The sequence below is a fragment of the Phacochoerus africanus genome, chromosome 3, assembly GCF_016906955.1.
Source record: "Phacochoerus africanus isolate WHEZ1 chromosome 3, ROS_Pafr_v1, whole genome shotgun sequence".
NCBI classification, from domain to species: Eukaryota; Metazoa; Chordata; class Mammalia; order Artiodactyla; family Suidae; genus Phacochoerus; species Phacochoerus africanus.
This window is the reverse complement of record NC_062546.1, coordinates 165,658,836-165,684,140: the sequence shown is the minus strand read 5'-3', so window position 1 is coordinate 165,684,140 and position 25,305 is coordinate 165,658,836. Positions and strand designations below refer to the sequence as shown.

Sequence of the window (25,305 nt, the reverse complement as noted above, 5' to 3'; positions counted from 1 at the left end):
TAGTTCTTTTTTGCTTAGGTTATTTGGCATATATCAGTGACTTTATCAGCAGTGAGTCTCCAGGCTCACCTAATAGTCCCTTTTATCTTTGAAGACCTAATTAACTTTATCTGATCATGGAAAACTTACATTTTTCTAATTGTCTTTGAAATAATGGGCTCCATTATTGCCTTGAATGAATTTTACTTTGAAAACTTAATTTCATTTGGCTCCTAGTGATAATAAAAAAAGTGCTTATGTAGAACTTTGAATTGAAATAAATAAAAAGAATTTAAAAATGCTTTTCTACATCGTATGCAGTCCTTACTGCAAAATGGAGGGACATGGTTTATGCTCATTTGTGATTTCATGCTACCAGGGATTCAACAATAAATGTGACAGGTGTGGTTTCCTCCTTCCTATCACATTATGGGGGAGAAATGTCTGTTATGAATGAGAGAGACCTGTTTTATAAGAAATCTATAGCCCAGAGAATTTAAGTGACTTGCCCAAAGTCACTTCATGTGATAGAATTTGTCTGGATACATGATCAGTGACCAACCTGGAAAGGCAAGTAGGAAGGAGAAATTAAAGCATCTTGGAAGATTGACCAAAGGGTTGGAATTTTTTTTCTATAGCTGGCATGTAGCCAATAGAGGCTTTGGATTGGAGTGAAAATGTAATTAAAGCTCTTAGAAAAAGCATTCTGATAGTGAGGTGCCAATTTAGTGAATACATTTGTAGAGATGCGGAACAACTAGAAACTGTTCATCGTTCTGTGTTTAAGAGAAAGCCCTGAAATAATGGAATGGTAGTCCGGCTAGGATGGGACAAATATAGGAGATACCACAATGGGGAAATTGTAGAGAGGAGGACTTGGTAGCTGACTGCATAGAAGGAAAAGAGAAGCCAGTGGTGTTTGAAGTTTCAGGTGATAGGAAGAACTTGGTAAAACCCATGGGTAGCAGTAAGAGCTTAAAGAGCATCAATTAAAAGAAGCCCAAATGTCCATTCCGGTGGCTGCTTTCTAAGACCATATTTTAAATTTATTTTTTTATTATTGCAATTTTTAGAAAAAAATTATTGGGGCATAGTTGATTTATAGCGTTGTATTAGCTTCGAGTTTACAGCACAGTGCATCAGTTCTACGTATACACATATCCATTCTTTTTTCCCAAATAGATTATTACAGAAAAAGAGTGTATATTTTTGATGACTTTCTCTTAAGAGTGTTTCCTGAAGCCAGGAGTGTTCCTTCCTGCTCTCTTCTAAGCTTTGCTTCCTCTATTCTGATCTATCCTGAGGAGGGAGTAAGGGAAATTCTCCAAAAGATTTAAAATTATGAGAAAACAGAGCTAAGATGATTACTTCAAAGTGGGTCTTTCCCGGATGTGTGAAATGATAGGACCCCTAAGATAAGTATGTGACATGAATTGGCTATTGACTGAGTGGATTGCTTTCTAGGCATTTTTTGTTGACCACAACTCCCGGACCACCACTTTCATTGATCCCCGGCTCCCACTCCAGAGCAGCAGACCCACGAGTGCGCTGGTGCATCGACAGCATCTGACGAGGCAGCGCAGCCACAGTGCAGGCGAGGTGAGTCCCCAGCCTTGGTACCCACTTACCAGTAGATAGGTGTACCGAGGTGTGTGCAGTTGTGCTGCCTCTTTATTATTGCTTTGCTTTGTTTTTCTAGTTTGATTTAGAGCCTGTCATCTGGAGACTGGAAAATAGTAAAATGTTGACAGGGCTTTTCTGGCAACACATAGAGCCTAAATTACAAATTTTAAAAATAGGACAGATGAGGAAAGAATGAAGAAATTATAAAATATTTTTTAAAAAGCTCAGTGGATGGTGAGAGAGAATTCATAATGCAATAAAATGTTCAAGAGAGAGGAGGAGCCCTTTTGCATACCTAAGGGCAGCTTCGTAGGGAAAAATGAATGTAACTTTGATGGGGCTAAAATTAGGTTAAGGATAGGAATTTTCTAAAGTGAGGATTCCTGGATTAGATTAAAATATTCAGCCAAGGCTACGGGATTGTGATATCCTCATTAATAGCCTTTAAAATTAGAATATATAAGACAGTCGATTTATGTACTCTTAAGTGCCCAGAATAAATGAACAGCATTAAGAATTACCACAAACTGAACTGTACTCCACTTTGCTAGTTTGCACTGACCCATGGTAACCACATGAGGGCTCTCTAATAATATAACCCCCAAAAAGAAAGAAAAAAGAAATAATCTCTTCCTGCTTCCTCTTTTTTTTAGCAGCTTAAATAAATAAAAGAGAAATGTTTTAGGTCAAATATTTTCTCCTTAGTACTGGCTTATGAATGTCATATATCATCACTTGATATACATTGTTTCTAAAACTTCCCTTAGACAAATAGAATTAAGATTTTTTTCTGGCATGCCTTTTGCACGTCTATGTACATATCATATTTTCAGTATTATATCGTGGGTCAAATATTTTTGCAGCTTCTAGTAGAAGAGAAATTATGAAGCCAATAAATAACTGGATTCGGTTCATCAAAATTCCACTCTTGGAATTTCCCCTCATGATTTCCATACTTGCTCTGCTGCATCATGTGTGTTTGCTGGTTGTAAGAGCAGACACAAAGAGTACACAGGAGACGCTCATATAAAAATGATATATAAATGAATTGCAGGATGAGGTATGCACAAAAATATTTATGTTTTATGAGGAGCTAATAAATCTCTACCTGGCTGCCGTATAAACCATTGGTGGGGAATGGGATGATGCTGACAGCATTCATCTAGAAAGCAGAACAGACCTCTCACCTTTGGACCTTGTGCGTGATCTGTAGCATATTCGGGCCCTGACTGGTTTTATCACACAGCCCAGTGCACTTTAGACACTCACCTTATCTCGACTTCCCAAGATGAAGTTGACTCTTCAGTCTGGTCAGGACTACGTGCATGAGATTAGTAACTGTACGTTTTCTTTCAACTCCTCTGCCTCAGAACTTGAATTCTTTCCACAGTCTAGCCGTAGGGTTACTAAGGTCCACATTAAAATTTGAATGAAGATTTCTCTTCTATTGATGGAGATGGAGCAGTGGAACTGAGAGGACCCCATAAAGACTCAGCATTCAGCCCCAGCGTTTTACACCTTTGAGGGGAAGGGGCTTTCTGGCCCAGCCGTCAGAAATACGCACAACCTGCTGTGATGCACACATTTATCATGGCTTGCCCACTACTGCCTGGCAGTCGGGTTTGAAGGAGCGGGGTGTCCAGGAGGAGACCTTTGGCTGTTCTGTGAAATGATGATACAGAGCAGTATACTGACAGGAGGGAAAGTAGATGTTGGTAGATTGAAATGATAAGTTTGGTGACTGATAAACGAAGTGTAGTTAATGATTGGATCTCCTCAGAGAGGGGCTGACTTCATTCCTCAAGGCCGATAACTCTAGAGAAGCAGAGTGGGAAACTCCCAGTTACATACATGAGTCTTCTCAGCCACTCTTATAGGCTCATTTAGCAGATATTCCAGGCGGTAGAAATTTTGGTATCTCTTCCATCCAACAAATGAATTTCTACGTGTAGTGTAGGTATGTGGTTGGTGTGAAGGATACAAATAAATATGTTCCTGTGTTCTTATTAGGGAGAGAATATATAAAACTAACCATAATCCAGATAAATCAAAATACAAGTGAAAGGGAGTTTCCCGGTGGCCTGTTGGTTAAGGATCCGGCATTGTCATTGCTATCGCTCGGGTTCGATCCCTGGCCTGGGAACTTCTGCATGCTGCAGCCGTGGCCAAAAAATACAAGTAAAAAATGCTTTATAAATTGTTAGTAATGACGGTTGCTTTAGAAATGTACCCTGAGACCTGGGGGAGCTCAGTGAAGGCGGCATCTAATGTCAGCTTGAAGGGAGGGGAAGGCTTCATGGAGAGGGGCCTATTTGAACTAACTTTGAAGTATAAGTGAGAACATTCTTGAAGGATAAATAAGCAGTGGAGGGTGGGACCCACATTTTCAGCTTTAGGGCCTTCAGAAAAAACCCCACTGAACGCCTGATACAGTGTGGTAAACTGGTTGTAAGGGTTTGAAAGGGTGGAAGTAGAATCTCTATATTAAAGGTACCTTATTTATGGAGTTCCTGTCATGGTTCAGCGGTAAGGAACCCGACTTATCCATGAGCACATGGGCTTGATCCTTGGCCTCGCTCAGTGGGTTAAAGATCTGGCATCACTGTGAGCTGTGGCATAGGTCACAGATGCATCCCAGATTGTGTGTTGCTGTGGCTGTGGCGTAGGCTGGCAGCTGTAGCTCCAGTTTGACCCCTAGCCTGGGAACTTCCATCTGCTGCAGGAGTGGCCTTAAAAAGCAAAAAAAAAAAAAAAAAAAAGACCTTATTTATAAATCCAGGAGGTTACTTTGCCTTTTGTTGTCTTAGTCTCTTAAAAGACCTCTGTTGTATGGGGGGATATGTCAAAATAGAAGCTAAAGCAATCTTAGAGGCTTCTGATAAGCTGCGGATGGGCATTTTTGTTTATCTCTTTGTATGTCTGAGTCTCTAAGTATGTAATAGGTACCCATAACTAATTCAGGTAAGGGCAACCCTATTTAGCTCCTCCACACCTGCTATGATTCGCTCCCTTGGTGTGGGAGGTTCAAACCAGAAAGGGCTGTTGTACTGGATGCTCTAATAGGCGTGTAAAACTGCTTCTGAGCGGATAATACACCAACTCAGAAATCCACATGAAGACTGCTGCCCTTCAGCCCCTCCTCTGCTGAGGCAGGGAATTCCCTGACCTGCCTGGGCCAAAAGAAGGTATATCCTGGCCCTGCCCCGATGAGTTTTGTCCCACCCAAGTGCTCTCTCTCTGACTGTGTTGTCTCAGATTTGGGTTCTGTCGGGCGGAAGTTCTTCCTGATGAATGGATATGCAGCGCCCACGTCCCCCATCATTGTAGACCCACTGAGCTACTCCTGTACCTCAATATGCCAACAGTGATGGGGGATATAGACACTGTACCTCCGAAGTCACTGCCTTGGCCCCCCTCTCAAGGTCGTGGATGCCCCAGCCCCTCCTTTCAATTCAGCAGCTGATGCAGAGCTTGCGAGAGCCTGTGTCAGCTCTTCAGGTGGCTTCTGTTCTGATCACTTGGTACCTAACAGTGCTCATTGTCAGGTATTCTGAGCATCCTGGCTTGGGGTGCTGCAGTATAGTGCTCTCGATCTCGGTGGAGAACAGAAACCCTGCTTGTGTTTGCAGGTGGGAGAAGATTCTCGACATGCCGGACCACCAGTTCTTCCCAGGCCGTCGAGTACGTTCAACACAGTCAGCAGGCCGCAGTACCAGGACATGGTTCCAGTGGGTATGTCATCCCTTTCCAGAAATCCTGATCATTGCTTTACATGTCCGTGTGTACCATGCATTCTCTGTGGATTCTTCCCTATTGTCTGCCCACTCCACTGGCCCTGTTCTGAGACGCTGTCGCATGACCCCTAAGAAATCAATTTGAGTCTCCAAACACATCTCGTAAAATCCTATAGGATGAGAGTTTTTTAAGCTACCCTGCCTTTTCTGAGTGGAGCAATTTGATTGTTGAAGTTAAGGAAAAATAAGTTGTTAAGGCAACTATACTATGTGGTCATTTGGACAAGTATAGATTGAGTATATATATTGAGACAGCATTCAAATGGTGTAGGAGTCTATTGTTGCCTCACAAAATAAGAAGGAATGATGGCACATTCTTAAGGGGTTTTGAAGCAAATGTAAGACAGCAGAAGCTTCTAGAATTATAAAATAAAAATAAATGGAGGTAGGCAAAGAGGCCTAAAGAACAACTTGAGTTGTTGTGAAAATGATGAGGTTGGGAGTAGATGAGTTTCCAAACTAGAACCCCTAAAGCAGATGGAATGGACAGACTGGCCGGCAGTCAGATGGGCTCCCTGCTCCGTCTTAAATTTGAGCAGCTCTCCATTTGTCTGGTTTTACTTTAAAATTTTACCTTTTTTTTTTTTTAGAGCTGCACCCAGGCACATGGAAGTTCCCAGATAGGGGTAGAATCAGAGCTACAACTGCCGGCCTACACCACAGCCAAAGCAACTCTGGATCTGAGCCATGTGTGCAACCTACACTGCAGCTCACAACAATGCTGAATCCCCAACCCACTGAGCGAGGCCAGGAATGGAACCTGCATCCTCATGGATACTAGATTTGTTACCACTGAGCCACAACGGGAACTCCTAAAATTTTCACATATTTAAGAAAGACTTTATCATAAGGAGTTCCCGTCATGGTGCAGCAGAAACGAATCAGACTAGGAATCATGAGGTTGTGGGTTCGATCCCTGGCCTGGCTCAGTGGGGTTAAGGATCTGGCACTGCCATGAGCTGTGGTATAGGTCGCAGACATGGCTCGGATCCCCTGCTGCTGTGGCTGTGGTATAGGCCGTCAGCTGCAGCTCTGATTCGACCCCTAGCCTGGGAACTTCCATATGCTGCGGGTGTTGCCCTAAAAAGACAAAAGACAAAAAAAAAAAAAAAGGTAAAGAAAGAAAGACTCTATCATGAATATAATGCATTGCTCATTCCTAAAGAAGTTTGAAGGGGTCTAATTGGAGCTACAGCTGCTGGCCTACGCCAGAGCCACAGCAACGCCAGATCCAGGCTGCGTCTTTGACCTGCACCACAACACCGGATCCTTAACCCACTGAGTGAGGCCAAAAGTCGAACCTGCAACCTCATGGTTCCTAGTTGGATTGGATTCTGCTGCGCCACGATGGGAACTCCCTATATTTCTCATTATAAATAAATGTAATTAAGATGAATCATCTTAAGTAAGCAAATGAGTTTTCTTGAGAGAAAATTAACAGAGCCTTTAATAAATTTAATTAAATTTAAAATTTCTGTAAACATTAGCCAGCCTTGACTAAGATACAGATTTCCTTTTAAAATGCTGCATTCATAATTGATGACACTGATTATATTATAGCCGTTGGTATAGGTGGTTTGGTAAAGAACTATGGTGTGGCTTAATGGCATTTACTTCCACGTAGAATTTGGGGATGGTTTGTCTCTGCATTTCAATAGTGGCTGCTGCTGGCAACTACTGCATTTTAGCAGCTCTTGTTCTGTCTCTTGACCTCTGTGGATGGCTGACATTTAATCAGAATAAGGTTTTTCATTTCTAGCAGTTGCTTGTGAGGTTGATTTTAGTAAGCAGTTGCATAACAAAATCTAGAATCTTGTTGATGACCTCATCCTGCAATTTGATAATAAACATAGCTCATCAAATGAGTTTAATGAGTGCTTATGTAAGTCCTACCTGACAGGTCTAAGTCCAATATTCAAATAAAAGAATAGATAGAAATTGGCATTTAGGTATTCCTAGTGACTCTAAACTATGACTTTGAGTACAAGGAATATTAACCAGAAAAACAGATTTTAAAAATTCTGTAATAATGTGCATAAAGTTAATAACAGATTTTAACATATTGTTTTATATATCTTCTTTTCAGCTTACAATGACAAGATTGTTGCTTTTCTTCGCCAACCCAACATCTTTGAAATTCTACAGGAGCGTCAACCTGATCTTACCAGGAATCACTCACTCAGGTAACCATAATATTGGTATTTAATTCAAGTTGCATAAGTCCCAACCACTGACTCTTAAGTTAACTCTGATAATCCTCTTGGAAATATACTCTTGCTTTCTGGAATTCTGAACTAAGGCATCTTGTGCACAAACAATTTATGTCATCAATATCAGGTCATTGTGGTCCTGGTTTTCTCTAGTAAGTATGAGGACTGAATGAAAATGACTAAAGAACCTTGAGCCACCTTTAAGGAAGAAATGTGAAAAAGAAATAAAAAATTCACAGCCAAGAATGCATGCTAGATATGCAGATTGTAATGAAAATAATGACACTGACTATTTGAATGTAACTAGCGTAAACACAAGTAACATAGAGTTTATTGAATCAAGATTTATAAAATCGTAGACTTAATGTTCACATTTTTCCATAATGAAAACACAGCAGAACCTAAGGAAGAAATCAGATCCTCTCAAGAGTCCAGCATTCCCCTGCATGAACCCTCTCTTCTAAACAACTCTTCAGTGCATCACACTTTCAAGCCCAATTTTACTTTCCTGAATACATGCTGTTCCTTTTCCCTGGCAAGCTCTTCTCGTCTTCTCTGTATTTTTTTTTTTCTTTTTACGGCTGTACCCACGGCATAGGGAGGTTTCCAGGCTAGGGGTCAAATTGGAGCTACAGCCACAGCATCGCAGGATCCGAGCCACTTCTGTGACCTACACCACAGCTCACGGCAACACCGGATCCTTAACCCACTGAGAGAGGCCAGGGATTGAACCGGCAACCTCATGGTAACCAGTCAATTTTGTTTCTGCTGCGTCACAATGGGAACTCCTTCTCTTCTATGTTTGGCAAGATTTTTCTTTTTAAATTCAATGTAAGATGCTCCTCCTTGAAGCCTTTCAGCTCCACTGTGGCCTCTCACTCTTATGATCTAGTCTGGTATTTCTCAACTTCGATGTGCTAGACATCGAAGAGATGGAGATGGAAAGAAGTAAGAGTTTCTGCTGAAAAGCCGATTGGTCTACATGTCACCTTTACTGGCAGAAGTATTTGCCCATTGGTGGCATCCTGACTCATGGCAGTGATGCTCAGATACTTTTCCACTAAGTTGTGTCAGGCTATTTTTATCAGTATCACTGGGGTGTTGTATAAAGTACAAAATGCCAGGTCTTGGAGTTACCTGGTGGCCTAGCGGGTTAGGAATCCAGCATTGTCATTGCTATGGCTGGGGTCACTGCCATGGTATAGGTTCAGTCCCTGGCCTGGGAACTTCTACATGCTGTGGACATGGCCAAAAAAACCAAAACACCCCAAAACACCAGGTCTTTCTTCCCTCAACTTCTTTCCCTTCCCTGAATTTACAGCCTCTACCTTCCCATGCCCTGCCCAGAAATTTAGTTCAAGAGGTCTGGGGCAGAGCTCACGCATTTAATTTCTTAAAAATCTCTCCATATAATTTCATCGCACATCCGAGGTTATAACCTCGGGTCTAGACACTGATCATTAATTATGTAGTGTATCAAGTTATCCTTCCTACTGTTTTGGTTATGTGACTTTTGCGCTCTAGTCCTTATGCTTTATTTTCCAATTAGATTATATGCTCCTTGCAAACAGGGATCTTATCCAACTCATCATTATTTCTCCTTCCTTACTGCTGAAATAGCTAGAAGAGCACTTTGCATAGTTAATGTAAATATATGTATATGCCAGATATATGTTGAATTGAAAATAAATTAGCAACTATTCTCCTTATGATGTTCTCCAGTCTCTCATATCTTTAAAGTTGTCATGGCTTTTAAAGTTTCTAAAGGGTAAAACCACACACGATTTCAAGTATGATACTACCAACGTTTCTTATACAGAAATCCTGGTTTCGCATTGTTAACATCTAACTCAGATTTCAGTGTTTTCTCCAACTTGACAAGCATGGCGTTCTCAGTCAGGAAAATTATAAAAATTATACAGGCTATCGTGTTGTATATTTGCACATTACAGCATCATCTCAGCAACCCATGGACCTCTAGAGAATCTTGTGTAAAAAGTTTTAGTTCATAGTTTTGCAAAAGTGAGCTCCTCAGTTCTCTAATGAGAGATCTTAAATGTTCTGGGCTGTAAAGCAAAACAGAAAATCCCTCTTCTTCTGCAAATCACACAAAAAGAACTCTATTTTCTCTCTTTTGCACCAACATCAGCCCCACCCCTCCCTCACTTTTAGTCAACATCTGTTCCTCTGAAAGAACCCCACCCTAACAAAAATGAACAAGAAAGAGGAAACTCAAGAAGTTTTCCAATTCTGCCCTGCAAATAATAATTCCACATTATTATTTTATCAATGTAACATATCTTCAGATCTCTATCATCAGAGAAATTAAATGATATCATCTACCTGAACAAGGCATCTAAGAATTGTTATTCTTTAGTGACTTGACAGAACCTTAGCAGATCCTAACAAAGGAAACAACTGCAGGCCCTGTTGGTGGCTTCCAGGTTTTTTTGTGTGTTTGTTTTTTCTTTCGTCTTTTTAGAGTTTAAAAAGTCTCTAATCGCCTAAAGATTGCTGAAGACTTTTATTTTTAATGACACCCAATGTCCTCAGTTAAGCACAATCTCATGTGGTAATCTATTGCTAAGATATTATTTGATGGTTTTTGAAATAAGTTTCCATCTTATTTCAAAACTTATTTATAAATTTCTGCTTACATTTTCAATAACTATTTCCAGAATTTGACCATAGAAATCATGAGCAGTCATGACAAGCAGAAAGAAGCAGGAACTTCAATCAATGAAATAATGCTGCTCCCCTCACACAGCATATGTCACAGTGCACTTTTAGTTTCTAAAAAGTTGTTGGCAGTTAAGCATTTTGCTTATCGTAACAACATAATGGGGAAGTTTGTACTTCTAAGGGAACGTTCTGTTTCATATAGTTAAAAACTGTATTGTAAGGAGCATTCCCACAAACGATGGGGTAGGGAACCAGCTGGGGTTCTTTAATCTCTTATTTCAGTGATGTATTTGATAAGAGATTTATGCATGGACTGGAGCCACTGGGTAATTGTGTGTCAAAGGTAACTGCAGCCCTATGTTCCTATCCTAAGCAAGGGTTCCCAATAGCAGCGTAGCTGTGTGTGTGTTGTTCCTCAGCCGTAAAAGAGATATCCCTCCTTATTTGCTCCATAATATAATGAAGAAATAAGCCTCAGCCCTTGGGAGAGTCACAGCACCTCTGTGCTTTGTGTTTTTTCTTGTTTGGCTGTGATTCCTTCCTACCGGGAGGATAGCAAGCAGCTTGTTTAGTTTCTATCCATATATAGTTCCCTCTTCCTTGAGACTCCCCTTGTGTAACTTTTCCTATGGAGTAGCTATGATTTTTCATGCTTTGGGATATGGCTTTTGCTTTCAACTCCTGTTCTTAAATCACCTCTTTCCTCTAACATTATCTGTCAAGCAAATGTGAATGTTACCACGTTGTCCTTTCTTAAAAAAAAAAAAAAAATCTCAGAAAACATTGGTTTCTCAGAAAAAAAATCCACTTCCAAAAGTCACTACCATTTCCATCAAATGGATAGTGTCCCATTGGATAATTGCATCCTGCTATTGGTTCTCATTGAAAGACAGTAATCCTTTAGAAGCTTTATAACATTAAAATAAAGGCTGAAATAATATGTTCTAATATTTTATCCAAAGACAAATCTATCTATTAAAAAAAAAACACAGTCTTTTAACAGTATTTTATGAGTGAATGTAATGCGTACAAATCCAGTAAAATTTTTGGTGTTGGTACTTATGCAACTTTGTATTATGAACAAGGAGGTGAGTACCATAAAACTGAGTTAAGAGTTAAGAATTTCCCTTTTTGTGTGATTATTGGATTCACCCCACTGGTTCACCTTTCCTCAGACATCAGTTATTGGGGCTCTGGGTCAGTTCGTCTTTGAGTGTTTCTTATATAAGTTTCCTTTACATGAGGATGTGATCTGTGATAACTTTTTCTTCATTCTGGGTAAATTGGGCCATTTCCCATCTTATATCACTGGTAAATCAATACCTTGGAAGTCAAGAAATTCTGAGCTGCAAAAGCCAATGACTGTGTGGCCCAGAGTTCACCAGAAGAGAAGCAAATGCAGACTCTGACCTTCTATTTCTTTCCATCATCCTATTTTAAGAGTCCTGGCATTTTGTTATTGCTCTAATTATACTCTTAATTTTGTTTTCATTTTAGAAATAGTGCATGCCATCTCGAAACTATCAAACAATGTAGAATTTCATGGAATAAAAAGTTAACATTTTCCAAATGCTAGCTTTCCTAAGACAAACCCCAGTTTTCAAAATTTCTAACCTATTTCTTGTCCAGTTTTCTGACACATCAGTTTTTCCGCATTTAATATTGGGCAGGAAATATTAATCCCAGTTAACATCTGATCTACTTGGTCAAAATAGCATTAATTTCACTTTTCCAGTCCTTATGCATTTTCTTTTTACGACCTTCCTAGCTCTCCCTCATAGTTTCTCTACTGTTCACTCATATGTCTGAAACCAATGTGAGAAACTGCTGGTCTTTGTCATATCAAATTTATGTAACAGGAAATCTTCACTGAAAGTATGATTTTCCTATGAATACTTTACATAGGTATAATTATTGGAAACACCTGATCGAAGTAACTTATTGATGCCACACAACATTATTGGAGAGTCCTGGTCTGTCTCCCAACTGGGACCAGCATTCATAATGGCACTTAGAAGTAGAAGAATGTAGGCCTTTCTGGCGCTGCATTTACTTACCAGGTGACTCTGAATGAGGCATTTAATCCCTCCAAGTCAAAATTTCCTCATTTGTAAAATGGGAATAGGAATTTCTAACTAGCGATGTCCTTTTGAAGATTAAATAAGATATGGAGTTCCGTCGTGGCGCAGTGGTTAACGAATCTGACTAGGAACCATGAGGTTGCAGGTTCAATCCCTGGCCTTGCTCAGTGGGTTTAGGATCTGGCGTTGTCAAGAGCTGTGGTGTAGGTCACAGACGTGGCTCGGATCCCGTGTTGCTGTGGCTGTGGTGTAGGCCAGCAGCAGCAGCTCTGATTAGACCCCTAGCCTGGGAACCTCCATATGCTGCAGGAGCAGCCCTAGAAAAGGCAAAAAGAAAGAAAGAAAAGAAAAAGAAATGAAGGTTAAATGAGATAATGTATTTAAAACACTTGGTACTGTATAAGCAATAGAAAGCATACAACAAATTTAAATTAATATTGTATGAGTAGTGTGTCCTTCAGTTCTTTATTGTATCACAAGGTCTTAGTTTAAGGTAATTGATCCCTATATTTGCTGATTGTCCAAACCACTGTCCCTAAGACTGGTCATACGTATAACTTGAACCATGTGATTCTGTGGACATGGTTAAAATGCAGGTAGGATCATCTCTTGAGTTCCATGGTTAACTTCTCTTTAGGAAGGCTATCTACTGTTGTGCTTACACTGTGTCCTGTAGGAAAATTTGCTCTAAATTTTTTTTACATGTATGCAGTGAAACCAGCCTTTACTGTTTCATGCCTACACGGAGGACTGGGCCTTCTGGCTTAAGGTTCAGCACAAGTTACTGAGGGCAAACATCATGGCAAAACCATTGACATAACATTTTAGAAGCCATCGAAGGTAAATTAAAACATCTTCTCAGGCAGTAATCTTCTTGTAGATCTAATGAGAAGTTTGAGATATTGCTACCTAGGACTGTAAGGAACACAGATTCTTAGTCCTTGATAGCTATTCTAGGGCTTATGCAGAAGAAATCATTGCTGCTCATGTTTTGTGTGAATGGATATTCCAATTTGTAGTATTACATAGGCTTTTGACATAGACATCTTGTAAATATCCGGTTTTCACATTTTACAGGCATGGAATCTCATAACTATTTTTTTAATGGCCACACCTGCAGCATATAGAAGCTCCCCAGGTCATGGCTTAATTCGGAGCTGCAGCTGAGGCCTGCACCAAATCCAAGCCTCATCTGCAACCTATACCACAGCTTGCAGCAATGCTGGATCTTTAACCCACTGAGTGAGTCCAGGGATCAAACCCACATCCTCACAGAGACAACGTCTTGGTCCTTAACCCGCTGAACCACAACAGGAACTCCACAACTATGAATTTTAAAATAACTGGACAATCACTTAAGAAAAAAAGGCTCCAAGGAAAAATTCTCATAGCCAAGATTAGTTTAGAGTCTCTGAAAGTATTTCACCCAGGTATTTGTTAAATCATTTTTTTCTTACAAATAAAGTTCCCTGATATAACTTGGAATAATTTTCTAGGAGAGGTATGTTCATACATTGGATATTTCTCCAAAGCATTGTATTTTCTAACAAATGATTCAGTCAGGGTTTTCAAACCATTTTGTTGCATGAAGAATAACCATGTTTTAGGTATGTCTGTTCCACTCTTGATTTTTGCTGTATTCTTTTGCAATTATCAAGAAAATGGTTCAGCAAAATGTCATCAGATGTGCATTATGTGTGGACCACAGAAAAATATCAGTATGGATTCCAGCCTCAATGCTTTCCCAAAGCCAAAAGAATAATAAGCCATTTCTAAAATCATAGAGAACAGTGCATTACCATTTATGATAGCAGAAAATGATTTGTAATTAAATCTGATTTTTGCATATATATTTAGATAAATTGCTAAGTTAGTGAGTCAGAGGTATTTCTTACAAAGAAAACACAATTCATATCCCCTCTATGTTAACAATGTATTTTTTCTTCTTCTTCTTCTTCTTCTTTTTTTTTTTTTTTTTGTCTCTCTTAATGGATTTAAATAATCATGGATACGGACTTCAGAAAAAACTAACTTGGCTAAAATTAAAATCTTCTTATTTCAGAGTTCCCTGGTGCCCTAGCTGGTTAAGGATCTAGCATTGTTACTGTTGTGGTATGGGTTCGATCCCTGGCCAGGGAGCTTCCACATGCCATGGACATGGCCAGAAAAATAAATTAAAAGATCAAGTCAAATCAAATCTCATTTCATGCACATTGTCCTACATACAAATGGATACTATTAATACATCCCAATGAGTAAGTTATTACTCTCAGTTCCTTGAGGGTGCATTTTACAGAAAACATCCTTGCAGAACCATCAGGGTGCCATTATGCCAAAAACCAGGTATCCTATTTGTCTAAATTTTATGGTTTACAATAGAAATGGCACAATACTATAATCTGAGCTTAAAATATGTAAGAATATCTTGTATTTTCTACCATATGTTTTCTTACACACATATTCCAAATAAAGTGCAAGCTACATAAGGTCAAGGTCTATATTTTACTAATCTTTCTAATCCTCATAGGACTTCACATCTTATAATTGCATAAAGTGGGTGTTTGAGAAATATTTAGTAATCATTCATAATAGTATATTTGGAACTTCATGATAGCACCTAAAACTGTTTATTCCAAAGAGCAAGTGACTACATTTCTAGTACACAAAATCACATATATAAAGACAGAGAATCCGGAGTTCTCGTCGCAGCTCAGCGGAAATGAATCTGCCTAGTATCCATGAGGACACAGGTTCGATCCCTGGCCTCGCTCAGTGGGTTAAGGATCTGGCACTGCTGTAAGCTGTAGGGTAGGTTGCAGACATGGCTCAGATCCCATGTTGTGGCTGTGGTGTAGGCCAGCAGCTACAGCTCCGATTGGACCCCTGGCCTGGGAACCTTCTTATGCTGCCAGTGCGGCCCTAAAAAGACCCCCCCCCCCAAAAAAAAAGTACAGAATCCATCTTTTCAATACAACAATTTATATATCTTTGTATATTCCAACGTGTTATTAAATTGTTATTTTAGATCTTAGGAAATGATAGCATAACAATTATTTATTTTGAAAACTTGACTCAAATTCTCTAGCACATAGCATTATTTTGAATATTGATGTAGAATTTTGAATAGTGTTCCTAACTTTTAAAATCACATTGGGATTTTGATGGGGAATTTAAATCTTAGGTTACTTTGGGTATAATTAAAATATTTACAGTTTTCCACTTTTTCTTCTACAACTGTAAATTTTTTCATATATTCAATCCTTTCATTTCTTACAATAGAATTTTCTTGTTTCTTTCTTTTTGGACCTGAATGTTTCTTGTCAAGGTTTTCCCAAAGTATTTTATATTATGGTTTTTGTTGTGGGTGGACTTTTTTTTTTTTTCAGTTTTCTAAATAATGACTCCCAAAATGGAGGAAACTACTAGTTTTTGTAGTACTATTTTCTGGAAATTATGGTCTCAAGTTCTTTTTTGTCCTTGCCTTGACCTTTTTTTTTTATTGTGTACCCAAATGATTAGTTTACTTTTTAAAAATTTTCTTATATCACTGTTTAAAAAAACACTGCCTTATCCTTTCTAATGTCTTATATAGTAGGCAATTTGGTTTTTTTTTTGTTTTTTAATATGTATATTTAATATAAAATAAAAATTTATGCATATATAATGTAGTTTCAATTCCTGAATGTATTTTCAATTAGAGCACTTGTTATTAAATACATAATAAATTATTATAATTCATAAGAAAATAGAAACCTCATTATACTTCCTAGTAAATCATAGATAATGATTTTTCAGAATAACGATGGACTTAGGGTGCAGGCTATTATAATGCCTTAGATAAGATGTCTTATAATCAGATATATTTGTGTATAATAACTAAACTCCTGTTTTAGAGTTCAAAATGGTTTTTCTTTATGTAAAATTTGGCTTCATTGAGAAAAGTGTTTCTCATCATCCATTGAGTTATGAGAATTGTAAACCCTTCATTTGTATTATCTCTTTGGTACTCACGGCATTATTTCAGTTTTACTGGGAGGCCAGGGTCTTATCTATTGTACGTAGAAGTACTCTACAGGTATTTGTGGAATTAACCTAGATAAACAGCATGGTTAAAACAGCTTGCCAACAGCAGAAACAGAAAAAGGAGTAAATGGCCAGGCATCTAATTGGGTTCTATTTTCAGTAGATCATACTGTCTATTGAAAAAGAAGTAAACAATTGTGAGGCCTATCTAACAATATACTCAATATTTTAAAATTATTGAGTTCTACCATATAATAATCTGTGCTATTTTATTTTTATTCATTCACTGAATCCTTTCCACCAACCTATGAGGCAGATACTACAACTACACTTATTTCAAGACGAGGAAACAAGCAACAAGAGAGTCAAGTAATTCTCTGAATCCTCAGCACAGAGCTGGTTTATATCCATTTATAGCAAATACTACCTCTAAATATAGGGCTAATTGATGTCACTTTTATGTGTCCATAAGAGTCATGAGACAATTTCCAAACCTAACCTATAAAATGGGAAGTACACAGAAAACTTGATCTTTCTACTGCTTGGCTCTATCCTCCAAGTCAGACCAGGCCCTGTGACTATAATCAAAAGTATGAATGATCAGTGCTGATTTTCCTTTCTTAACATTACACCAGCAGAGAAGTCCTGGGGATTTCTCTAAAATTGCCCTGAGGCAGTTTTTTTAAAAAAAAAATTTAACAACGTATGTATTTTCGAAGGTTTACTAAACTTTGTCTACAGGAACCATGTGTATGCAGAGTCTGCAATCCAGAAAGAGTTGTGGTTTAAAGGCATTGCTGCTTCTCATTGTTTTTGATCACGTGCCCAACTTTAACTTCACAAAAATGTTGGTTGGTTTCAGTGAGGGTATTTTCTGTGGGAATTCCGGTCTTGAGACTCTGTTCCTTGTCCTCAAATGATCTTCTGCCTGAGTTGATCTTCTGGGGTGATTCTATGCTTTGGAGGAAGTGGTTATCGAGGACTGAATATGATGGGCATCTGAGAGACAGCAGCAGCCAGACTTTTTCCTGAGGTTGTCACTCTGTATACAGTTTAACATCTGTATACATCTCTTAGTTGCATCAATTGTGTTTTCTTATTAAGAGATTGCCTTTGCCTGTCTTTGCACTTCCCTCATTGGGTTCTGTTTTAGTAAATAATCTAATGTAAGTTTCCTGAATCTCTTTTCTCCATCACAGCAAAAAAAAAAAAAAAAAAAAATGCTAGCAAGATAAGTTTATTCCAGACATTGTGGAGATGTAGGGAAATTTGTTAGGAGCCAAATCTATTTTGGTACCAACTGATCATGCGCCTGGTTTGATTTTACTGAGTACTTCTTGTATTCACAGCATAGTGCTAGGTACTTGGAGGCACAAAGATAATGGAGAGAGAGCTTTGCCCTCCAGAATCTCATGTTTCAAAAGCAGCTGAAGTTGTAATTGAATGCGGTGTGAGAAGATGCAGTGGAGGAAATGCTGAAATGTGTTTTAAAGGGCACAGTAAGAAACATCCATGCACAGAGGGTCAAATGATAAAATGTTACTTGAATATGATCTTAATCCTCATTCTGAATCATTAAAATCAAATAGAATTTGTTCACAAGGTGAAGGCAGTAAAGAAAGAAATTATAGGACTGACAGAGATTCCTTCTAACTCTGTAAATTTATAAAATAAACTTGAATCAATGTGTTAATGTAACTTTCAAATATCCCTCTGATCAGAGTTGTATGAATCTTCAACAGTACTTGTCAAACTTGTTATGTTTATTTCAGACACTGAGTGGACTCATGGAAATTTGTTAGGCACCAAATCTGTTATTTTTGTATCCTAAAAGGAAAAGGGACATTACAGAGCTGCAGTGGTGATCTTAACCACTTTCATTTTAATGTAAACATAAATGTGTACAGACATAAAATATGCATAAACTTCTTATCCTTACAGTTTTTATAAGCTACAAAACCAAAAGACTTATAAATTAAGAACTTAAAAAAAAACATTCAAATTAATAATATTGTGAGAAAATTTTGTTTTTCAGAAGCCAGATGACCAGAGTTGAGACCAGTGTCAGTGGAAAAATACACTTGTGCTTTCATTTCACTTGTGTTTGACTTGTTGCTTTTGATTTTGCATCTAATGGCCCATCATGTGCCTCTGTGTTGTTATCAAGGTCATCATTTTCCCTTCTTAGCAAATAGCTTATTTTTATCTACTGTTTTGTTGTTGTGATGAGCCAGTTCATTCAATAGTGGACCCTCAAGTATTATATGAAGAAAACATATCACCAAATGTACCTATGATGATTCTACCACCCTCCTCTAATTATAAACTATTGTAAAACTTTTGCTCTTAGAATATGCTTTACTTAACATAAATGCAGTGTTCACTTTTTAAGTCCACTTACTTCATTTTCTCTTTAGCCTGTGGCAATTTATATATACATTACTTTGCCTCATTTCATAAGCATCATTTAATTTGCAAATTAATACTGCAGGAGAAAAGTTTTGTCTGGGTCAAAGCATTGCGTGCAGGTGGCAGACAGGAACTGTTATCATATTTAACATCAAGGCCCTGCTCATCAACACATTGAAAGTTCACCTCTCATCACTTGGCAACAAGTAGTTCTTGTAAATGCAAACATGGGAGCTGAAGTCACTAAGCTGTGTTCAGTCATAAATGTCATCTGGATTATCCAAAATATGCTTACCTCATTTTAGCAGTTTTGATCAGCAAAGTGAAAGCACAACATTTAATAATGCTCCCAGAACTCGAGATTATGTCTGTAGATTTCTAGTAGGCAATGAAGCCGGTTTAAGAAATACTGGAGTAGGAACTCAGTGGTAACAGACCCGGCTTAGTATCCGTGAGGATGCAAGTTTGGTCCCTGGCTCTGCTCAGTGAGTGTAGGATCCAGCATTGCCTGTCTGGAGAATGTCTCAGGCATGGCTCTAATCTGGCATTGTTGTCACTGTGGTGTAGGGCGGCAGGTATGGCTCTGATTTCACCCCTAGCCTGGGAACTTCCATATGCCGTGGGTGTGGCCCTAAAAAGACAAAACAACAACAACAAACTGGACTGTAGAATATTGGACAAATACATGATAACCAAGAAATACTTCCCCTTTTTTTCCCCTCAGAATAGATTGGTGATGTTTCTGAGGGTATCCACTGACTTCTCTCTCTCTTCTTCAGCCTTAATATGCTCTTGACAGTGAGTAAACCAATGCCTTCTTTGTTTTTACATGAAAGAACCTAATGAAGGACGTAATGAAGGAGGATTGGGTATGAGGCCTAAACAGGGTTCAGTTAAGTGAATGGAATAATTTAAATATTCATATCATCCAAGAATTGCCTGAGGGCTCTCTTCCACTGCACCATGAACCCTTTGAGAAAGAGGCTGTATCTTACATACTGTTGGATTCCCAGTATGTGATACCATGCCTAGCACATAGTAAGCACTCAGGAAATGTTTGCTGAATGAATGCCTATTACTATAAGAAAGTCCTTAGCAATGTGAGGTACATCAGATAACATGCTCCAGTGTCTTGTTCCTGGAAGCATATGGCCCATTGCTTGTCACAGTGATAAGTTAACTGGTAGAAAACTAGACTCAGCCTGCCTCTGGAATGTTCCAGCCTAAAGAATCTGACCAGTTGCCTCTTAGTTAATATCTGGAAAGTGATGAAAAGTTTCCCAACGGGCATATTTCCTCTGGTGTCTTTCCCTTCCCTTTCTTCACTCTGTCATCCTTATGACTCAGGAAGCTATGATCTGTACCTTATTCACAGGGTTCATACAAGCCACAGTCCAGAGCATGCTCTATTTTTCATTGCTCAACCCATTCTGTGTGGTTCCAGGTGAAGGAGTGGAGGAAGGTACTCAGCCTGTTTGTTTTCTGGTTCTCTTCTGTTTGCCTGGTTGGTTGTGGAGATAGACCAGGGAGATAAACTGCATGTTGGTTGGAGATAGCTTGCGATTCTTCAAGATCAAAGCATATTGTTACTGACCCTTATAAGAGTACATCTATGGTCAAGTTATTGTTCATTTTTTCTACAAAATGAATAATTTTATATTGTTCAATTTTTCTAATTTGGATTTTTTAAAATGAACTTTTATATCTCTTACTAAAAAAAAACGTTTACCAGATAAGGGGCCTTGGTTTTGTGCTTCAGATATGTGACTATCACTCTTGAGGGAGAATGTTCTATTTGGTTTGAACCTTAGGCTGAAATATCCTTAAGCAGAGAGGAGAGGCTGGCTTTTCTCTTCTGAGCGATTTCTTTAACTTGCCATTCATCTGTATCTCTATATCTGTACCTATATTGCCAGTAGCTGGCTACCATATATAGTAGATACTATAAAATATTTCTATAGTATAAAATTTCATAATGTAAAATTACATCATATAAAAATCATATAAAATTTGCTTAAAGAACAGCAGAAAAAACTTGATAGTATCAAAGGTTAGATGCTTCATATGCTAACATATTATGTAAAATAGATCTAGGCAGAAGCAGCCTAGGACCAAACTCTGTTTATCACTTCTAGTAAGCTAGGTGGCTAAGAGCAAATCAGTTGACTTTTCTGTACATTAGGGAATTTTTTGTCTCAACAATTAAACCTTGCCTTTCACCTCATTCCTTTCAAGTCTGGAAGCAGTTGAGAGGAGAATTCGAAATTTGGAAATACAAAATTCATTAGAACTTTGTGAAAATTTCAAGTAGAAAAACAAAGTGCTCTATAGATGAGAACTAAATTTACATAAGTACTTAAATCAGAGATTGATATTTTATTTCATAGGGTGACAGGAATCGGAATATGTTGTTATTTACACTTAGAGTATGAGTGCATACTTGCTTTGTCCCCTGTGTTCCTATCACATGTAATGCTTTCAATACCATAGTTTATGTTCTTCTTTTTGTCCTCATCTTATCAAAATTGATACGATGTGCTTTGAAATAGCTTGATGTAAATGAGAGGAAGCAACCAGGAAAATGTTATTAAATTTATATTTATATAAATAATTGAAACTATTAAAATGATGACTCAATAAACAAACAAAAAACTGGTGTTATCACATATATCTATAATAACAAAATAATGGTCCAAATAGCTTACATTATTGTGTTTGGTATGTGAAAGTATATATACATTTACACAAGTTTATGCACAATCTATTTTGCCAGCTGTAGTAACTGAAAGTGATTTAGGTTTCAGTTATTGGAAAGAGCCATATGCTTTTATATTGAATATATAATTTATAGATACTACCTTCTTCCAACTAGAAATGTGCTCATTGCACATAACATAGAGGTATATCCTCAGGAAAATAAGTGAATATCCCTGCACCCTCTTGTTCTCGAATAACAGGAAATCAGCCTGAATGGTCCAGACTGTTGCTTAGATTCAAACCCACAACAAGGCCTTAACTCAAAGCAGAGACTGAGTTTTATTGGTTGGATGGTATTGCTACCTCCAGTAGTATTTAAGGAGCAAAAGATGAAAGCAGTGAAATATGTTTTTCTCAATGTTAGAACTGGGAGATGTTAATGCTTATGAGGTCTTCCTTGAAGGCAAGCACCATGTCTTTCTTGGATGTGTGTTCTTAGGGCACAACAGCGGCCACATAATAGGTACCCCAAAAATGTTGTGCCTATTGTTTAAATGTTGTTTATTGTTTAAAAAAGTGTTGCCTAAAGCACCAAGTTATGTCCCAAGAGTCTACTGCACACATTTCAGATCTTTTTTTTTTTTTTTTTTTTTTTTTTGCTTGAAAAGGGAGAAGATCCAATTTATCCGAACTGAAGGGACCCCAGGATTGGTGCGTCTTTCAAGTGATGCAGACCTTGTTATGTTGCTAAGGTATGTAACCCCTTCTTGAAGTGGGAAGTCTCTATCATCAGGTATTATGGAGCATTTTAGGAAACACTATGCCAAAATTGGCAGCCTGTGAATACCTCCTTTATTTTTAAAGGTTTGTGGAATACTCCTGTTTAGTGATAATTCATTTCAGATTTTTTTCAGATTTTATTTCTTGTCACTGAAATCAGTTTGATTTTGTTTGTACCCTGCTGATAAAGGAGGTGGTTTTGAAGAATGGAAAGGTCTGTAGAGACCAGTGAGTAGAATGTCCCACTCACAGAATGGAATAGGTCATGTGTGCCTGGCTTACCTCATTCAGAGTAGAAGAGAGCTTGTATTTATATTTACATCCAATTTTTTTTCTCAAAATGCGTTTTGTCTCCTTTTGCTTATTTGACATTATTTATTTACTTTATGCTTTTGAGAATTTAAGCTTGAGAAATCAGGTAAGAAAGTTGAAATTTGGTTACTGGTACTCACTGCCAGCCTGATAGCCCTTCATAGAATTGACCAATTGCATTTTCTTTTCTGATGGTTAGATGAGCTTTGGTTTTAAACTTTAGAGTAGTTTAGAATGGAAACTGGCAAGCTTTCAAGAGACTTTTTCATTTTTGATGTTATCTCTCAAATTTAGGAGGCCAGAGTAAAATAATGCTTTTGCTCTATCTAGTGATTGGCACATCCACTATGATAACCTCCATAGAATTAAAAGGCAGTCCTGCTGGACCATATTAAGCAATGTTTTATTTATCCCCAAGTGTTAACAGTCTCATTCCTATTATTGATTATCATCTTAACTCTAACCATTTCTAAGTACCTGTTTGGTAGTTGCCGTATTTGTAAAACCCAAACCAAAAAGTTACTTCCTTTTACTATATAGTTGGAGCATAGAGTTGGGATACAATCACTTTCCATAGATATTTCACTTCACTTGATGCTGAACAAGACCTATTGGTGGGTGTGGTCCCTTCTCAGTACAAGGCCTTAACTCAAAGCAGAGGCTGAGTTTTATTGGTTGGATGGTACTGCTGCCTACAGCAGGTAACTGTAATACTCAGCTGTGGTGTTCTGAACCAGTTCGGAAAGCAGGAGGGACTTGAACCCACGTGCTGGGACTCGAACCCAGCCTAAACTCAGATTGGGACTTGAACCCACGTGTCGGGACTTGAACCCAGCCAAAACCCAGCTTTAACTTCATTTGGATGAACAAATGTATTTATTATTTTAATAACTCTCAGCTGTGGTCTTCTGAGCCAGTTCTGAAAGCAGGAGGTAGCATGCGAGGTATTCTTGAAGACTCTGTGTCAGTTAATGTAGAATATGACGTTTCTACCGTAGTTTGGTTGGTGATAAAATAGTAAGTTTCATTACAAATTCTGGCTAAGATAGTACTCTCTTGATTCATTCTAGAAATCTAGGATTTTTTATTTAAACTAAGGAATTTTACTTTTGGAATTAGTAAAAATAAAAATGATTACAAAACGGAAATCATGATTATCATTCACCTGTCCTAAATAATCTTTAAAGTGGTATAGTTCTAAATATTTTGAGTTACAGTATAGTTTAGAATATTTGTACGTTGGAAAATACCACAGTTTGTGTGACTTTCTATGTGTTATGTGGTTGAATTTTAAAATATTTGAAAACTGATTTATAATTAAAGATCAAGGCTGCATTTTTCCCCTTTTGGGAAAATAACCATGTTTTCTGAAGTTAATGAGCCTTTGGAGGAGTGTGAGAAATTCACTCGTATGTAATAGCTTTATAATTATTATATACGAATAATATTTAATTCTAGACTTTAATTTCATTTGGATGAGCAAATGTATTTTAATAACTATACACTGTGACACAATGTATTACATGTGCATGCTTAATAAATAATATTTAATGATTATTTAAACGTTAGAATACTCTCAGTTCTTTAGTCTTTATTTTACTTTGGAGTTTGAGTCATTTTTAATCATAACTATAACTATAAACACAGGCAGTGCACTTGTTGGATACATAGATGGAGTCTCTGTGTCTGTTTTTTTATGATTTTTATTTTCTCCATTATAGTTGATTTACAGTGTTTTGTCAATTTCTACTGTACAGCAAAGTGACCCAGTCACACATATATACATATATTCTTTTTCTCACATTATCTTCTGTCATGTTCCATCACAAGTAACTGGATATAGTTCTCTGTGCTATACAGCAGGATCTGTGTCTGGTTTCATACTTTATTTTTTTCCTTTTTCTATTTAAAATATTTATTTTCTTGGGTGAATTTTGTAGTTTAAGTGAATTACATTTTAATAAAAATGTCTTTAGAAGTTCCTGCTGTGGGTCAGTGGGTTAAGAATCCAACTGTAGCAGCTCGAGTCACTGTCGAGGTACAGGTTCAATCCCTGGCCTGCCGCAGTGGATTGAAAGATCTGCCGTTGCTGCAGCTTGGATTCACTTCCTGGCCCGGGAACATCCATATGCTATGGGTGTGGGCATAAAATAAGATAAAAAATTAAATATTTTTTATTAAAGTATAGTTGATTTACAATGTCATATTAGTTTTAGGTGTACAACATAGTGATTCAGTATTTTATAGATTCTACTCCACTTAGGGTTATTGTTAAAATATTGGCTATATCCCCTGTGCTAAACACTATGTACTTATATTTTATTTATTATATGCATATATATATATATATATATATATATATATATATATTTCTATTTCTTAAAAAGGAAAATCAGTCCTGGTACAAATGGACTTGATATCAGCAAGCTGCAATGTAGTGCTGATATAACTCTGGGAAATCATTCATTTCAAAATAAATCCATCTATGATTATTTTCCAATACATCTATTATAAAACCCAAGAATTTTGAAATAACTTTCTTGTATTGTTGTTTATTATTCTATTTCATATGTTCCGTCACTGATTCAGCTTTTAAAAAGTGTACCTTTAACAGTTTATATAGGAAGTGCTTAATACATTTGGTTATGTATGCAGTAGAATTTTTAAATTTATGAAATGAAAGATACCACATACAAAGCCATAAAGAAAGGCAAC

General features: G+C 37.6%; 1 protein-coding gene across 1 annotated transcript in view; it reads left to right on the top strand.

Annotated features, from left to right (window-relative positions):
- Positions 1-25,305, top strand: part of HECW2 (HECT, C2 and WW domain containing E3 ubiquitin protein ligase 2) — a 175,850-nt gene that overhangs the window by 94,358 nt on the left and 56,187 nt on the right. Inside the window, exons 14-17 of the mRNA XM_047773115.1 lie at positions 1,444-1,578; positions 5,232-5,334; positions 7,483-7,579; positions 22,167-22,250. Coding sequence (XP_047629071.1) covers positions 1,444-1,578; positions 5,232-5,334; positions 7,483-7,579; positions 22,167-22,250 — 419 coding nt within the window. The remainder of the gene's footprint in view (positions 1-1,443; positions 1,579-5,231; positions 5,335-7,482; positions 7,580-22,166; positions 22,251-25,305) is intronic.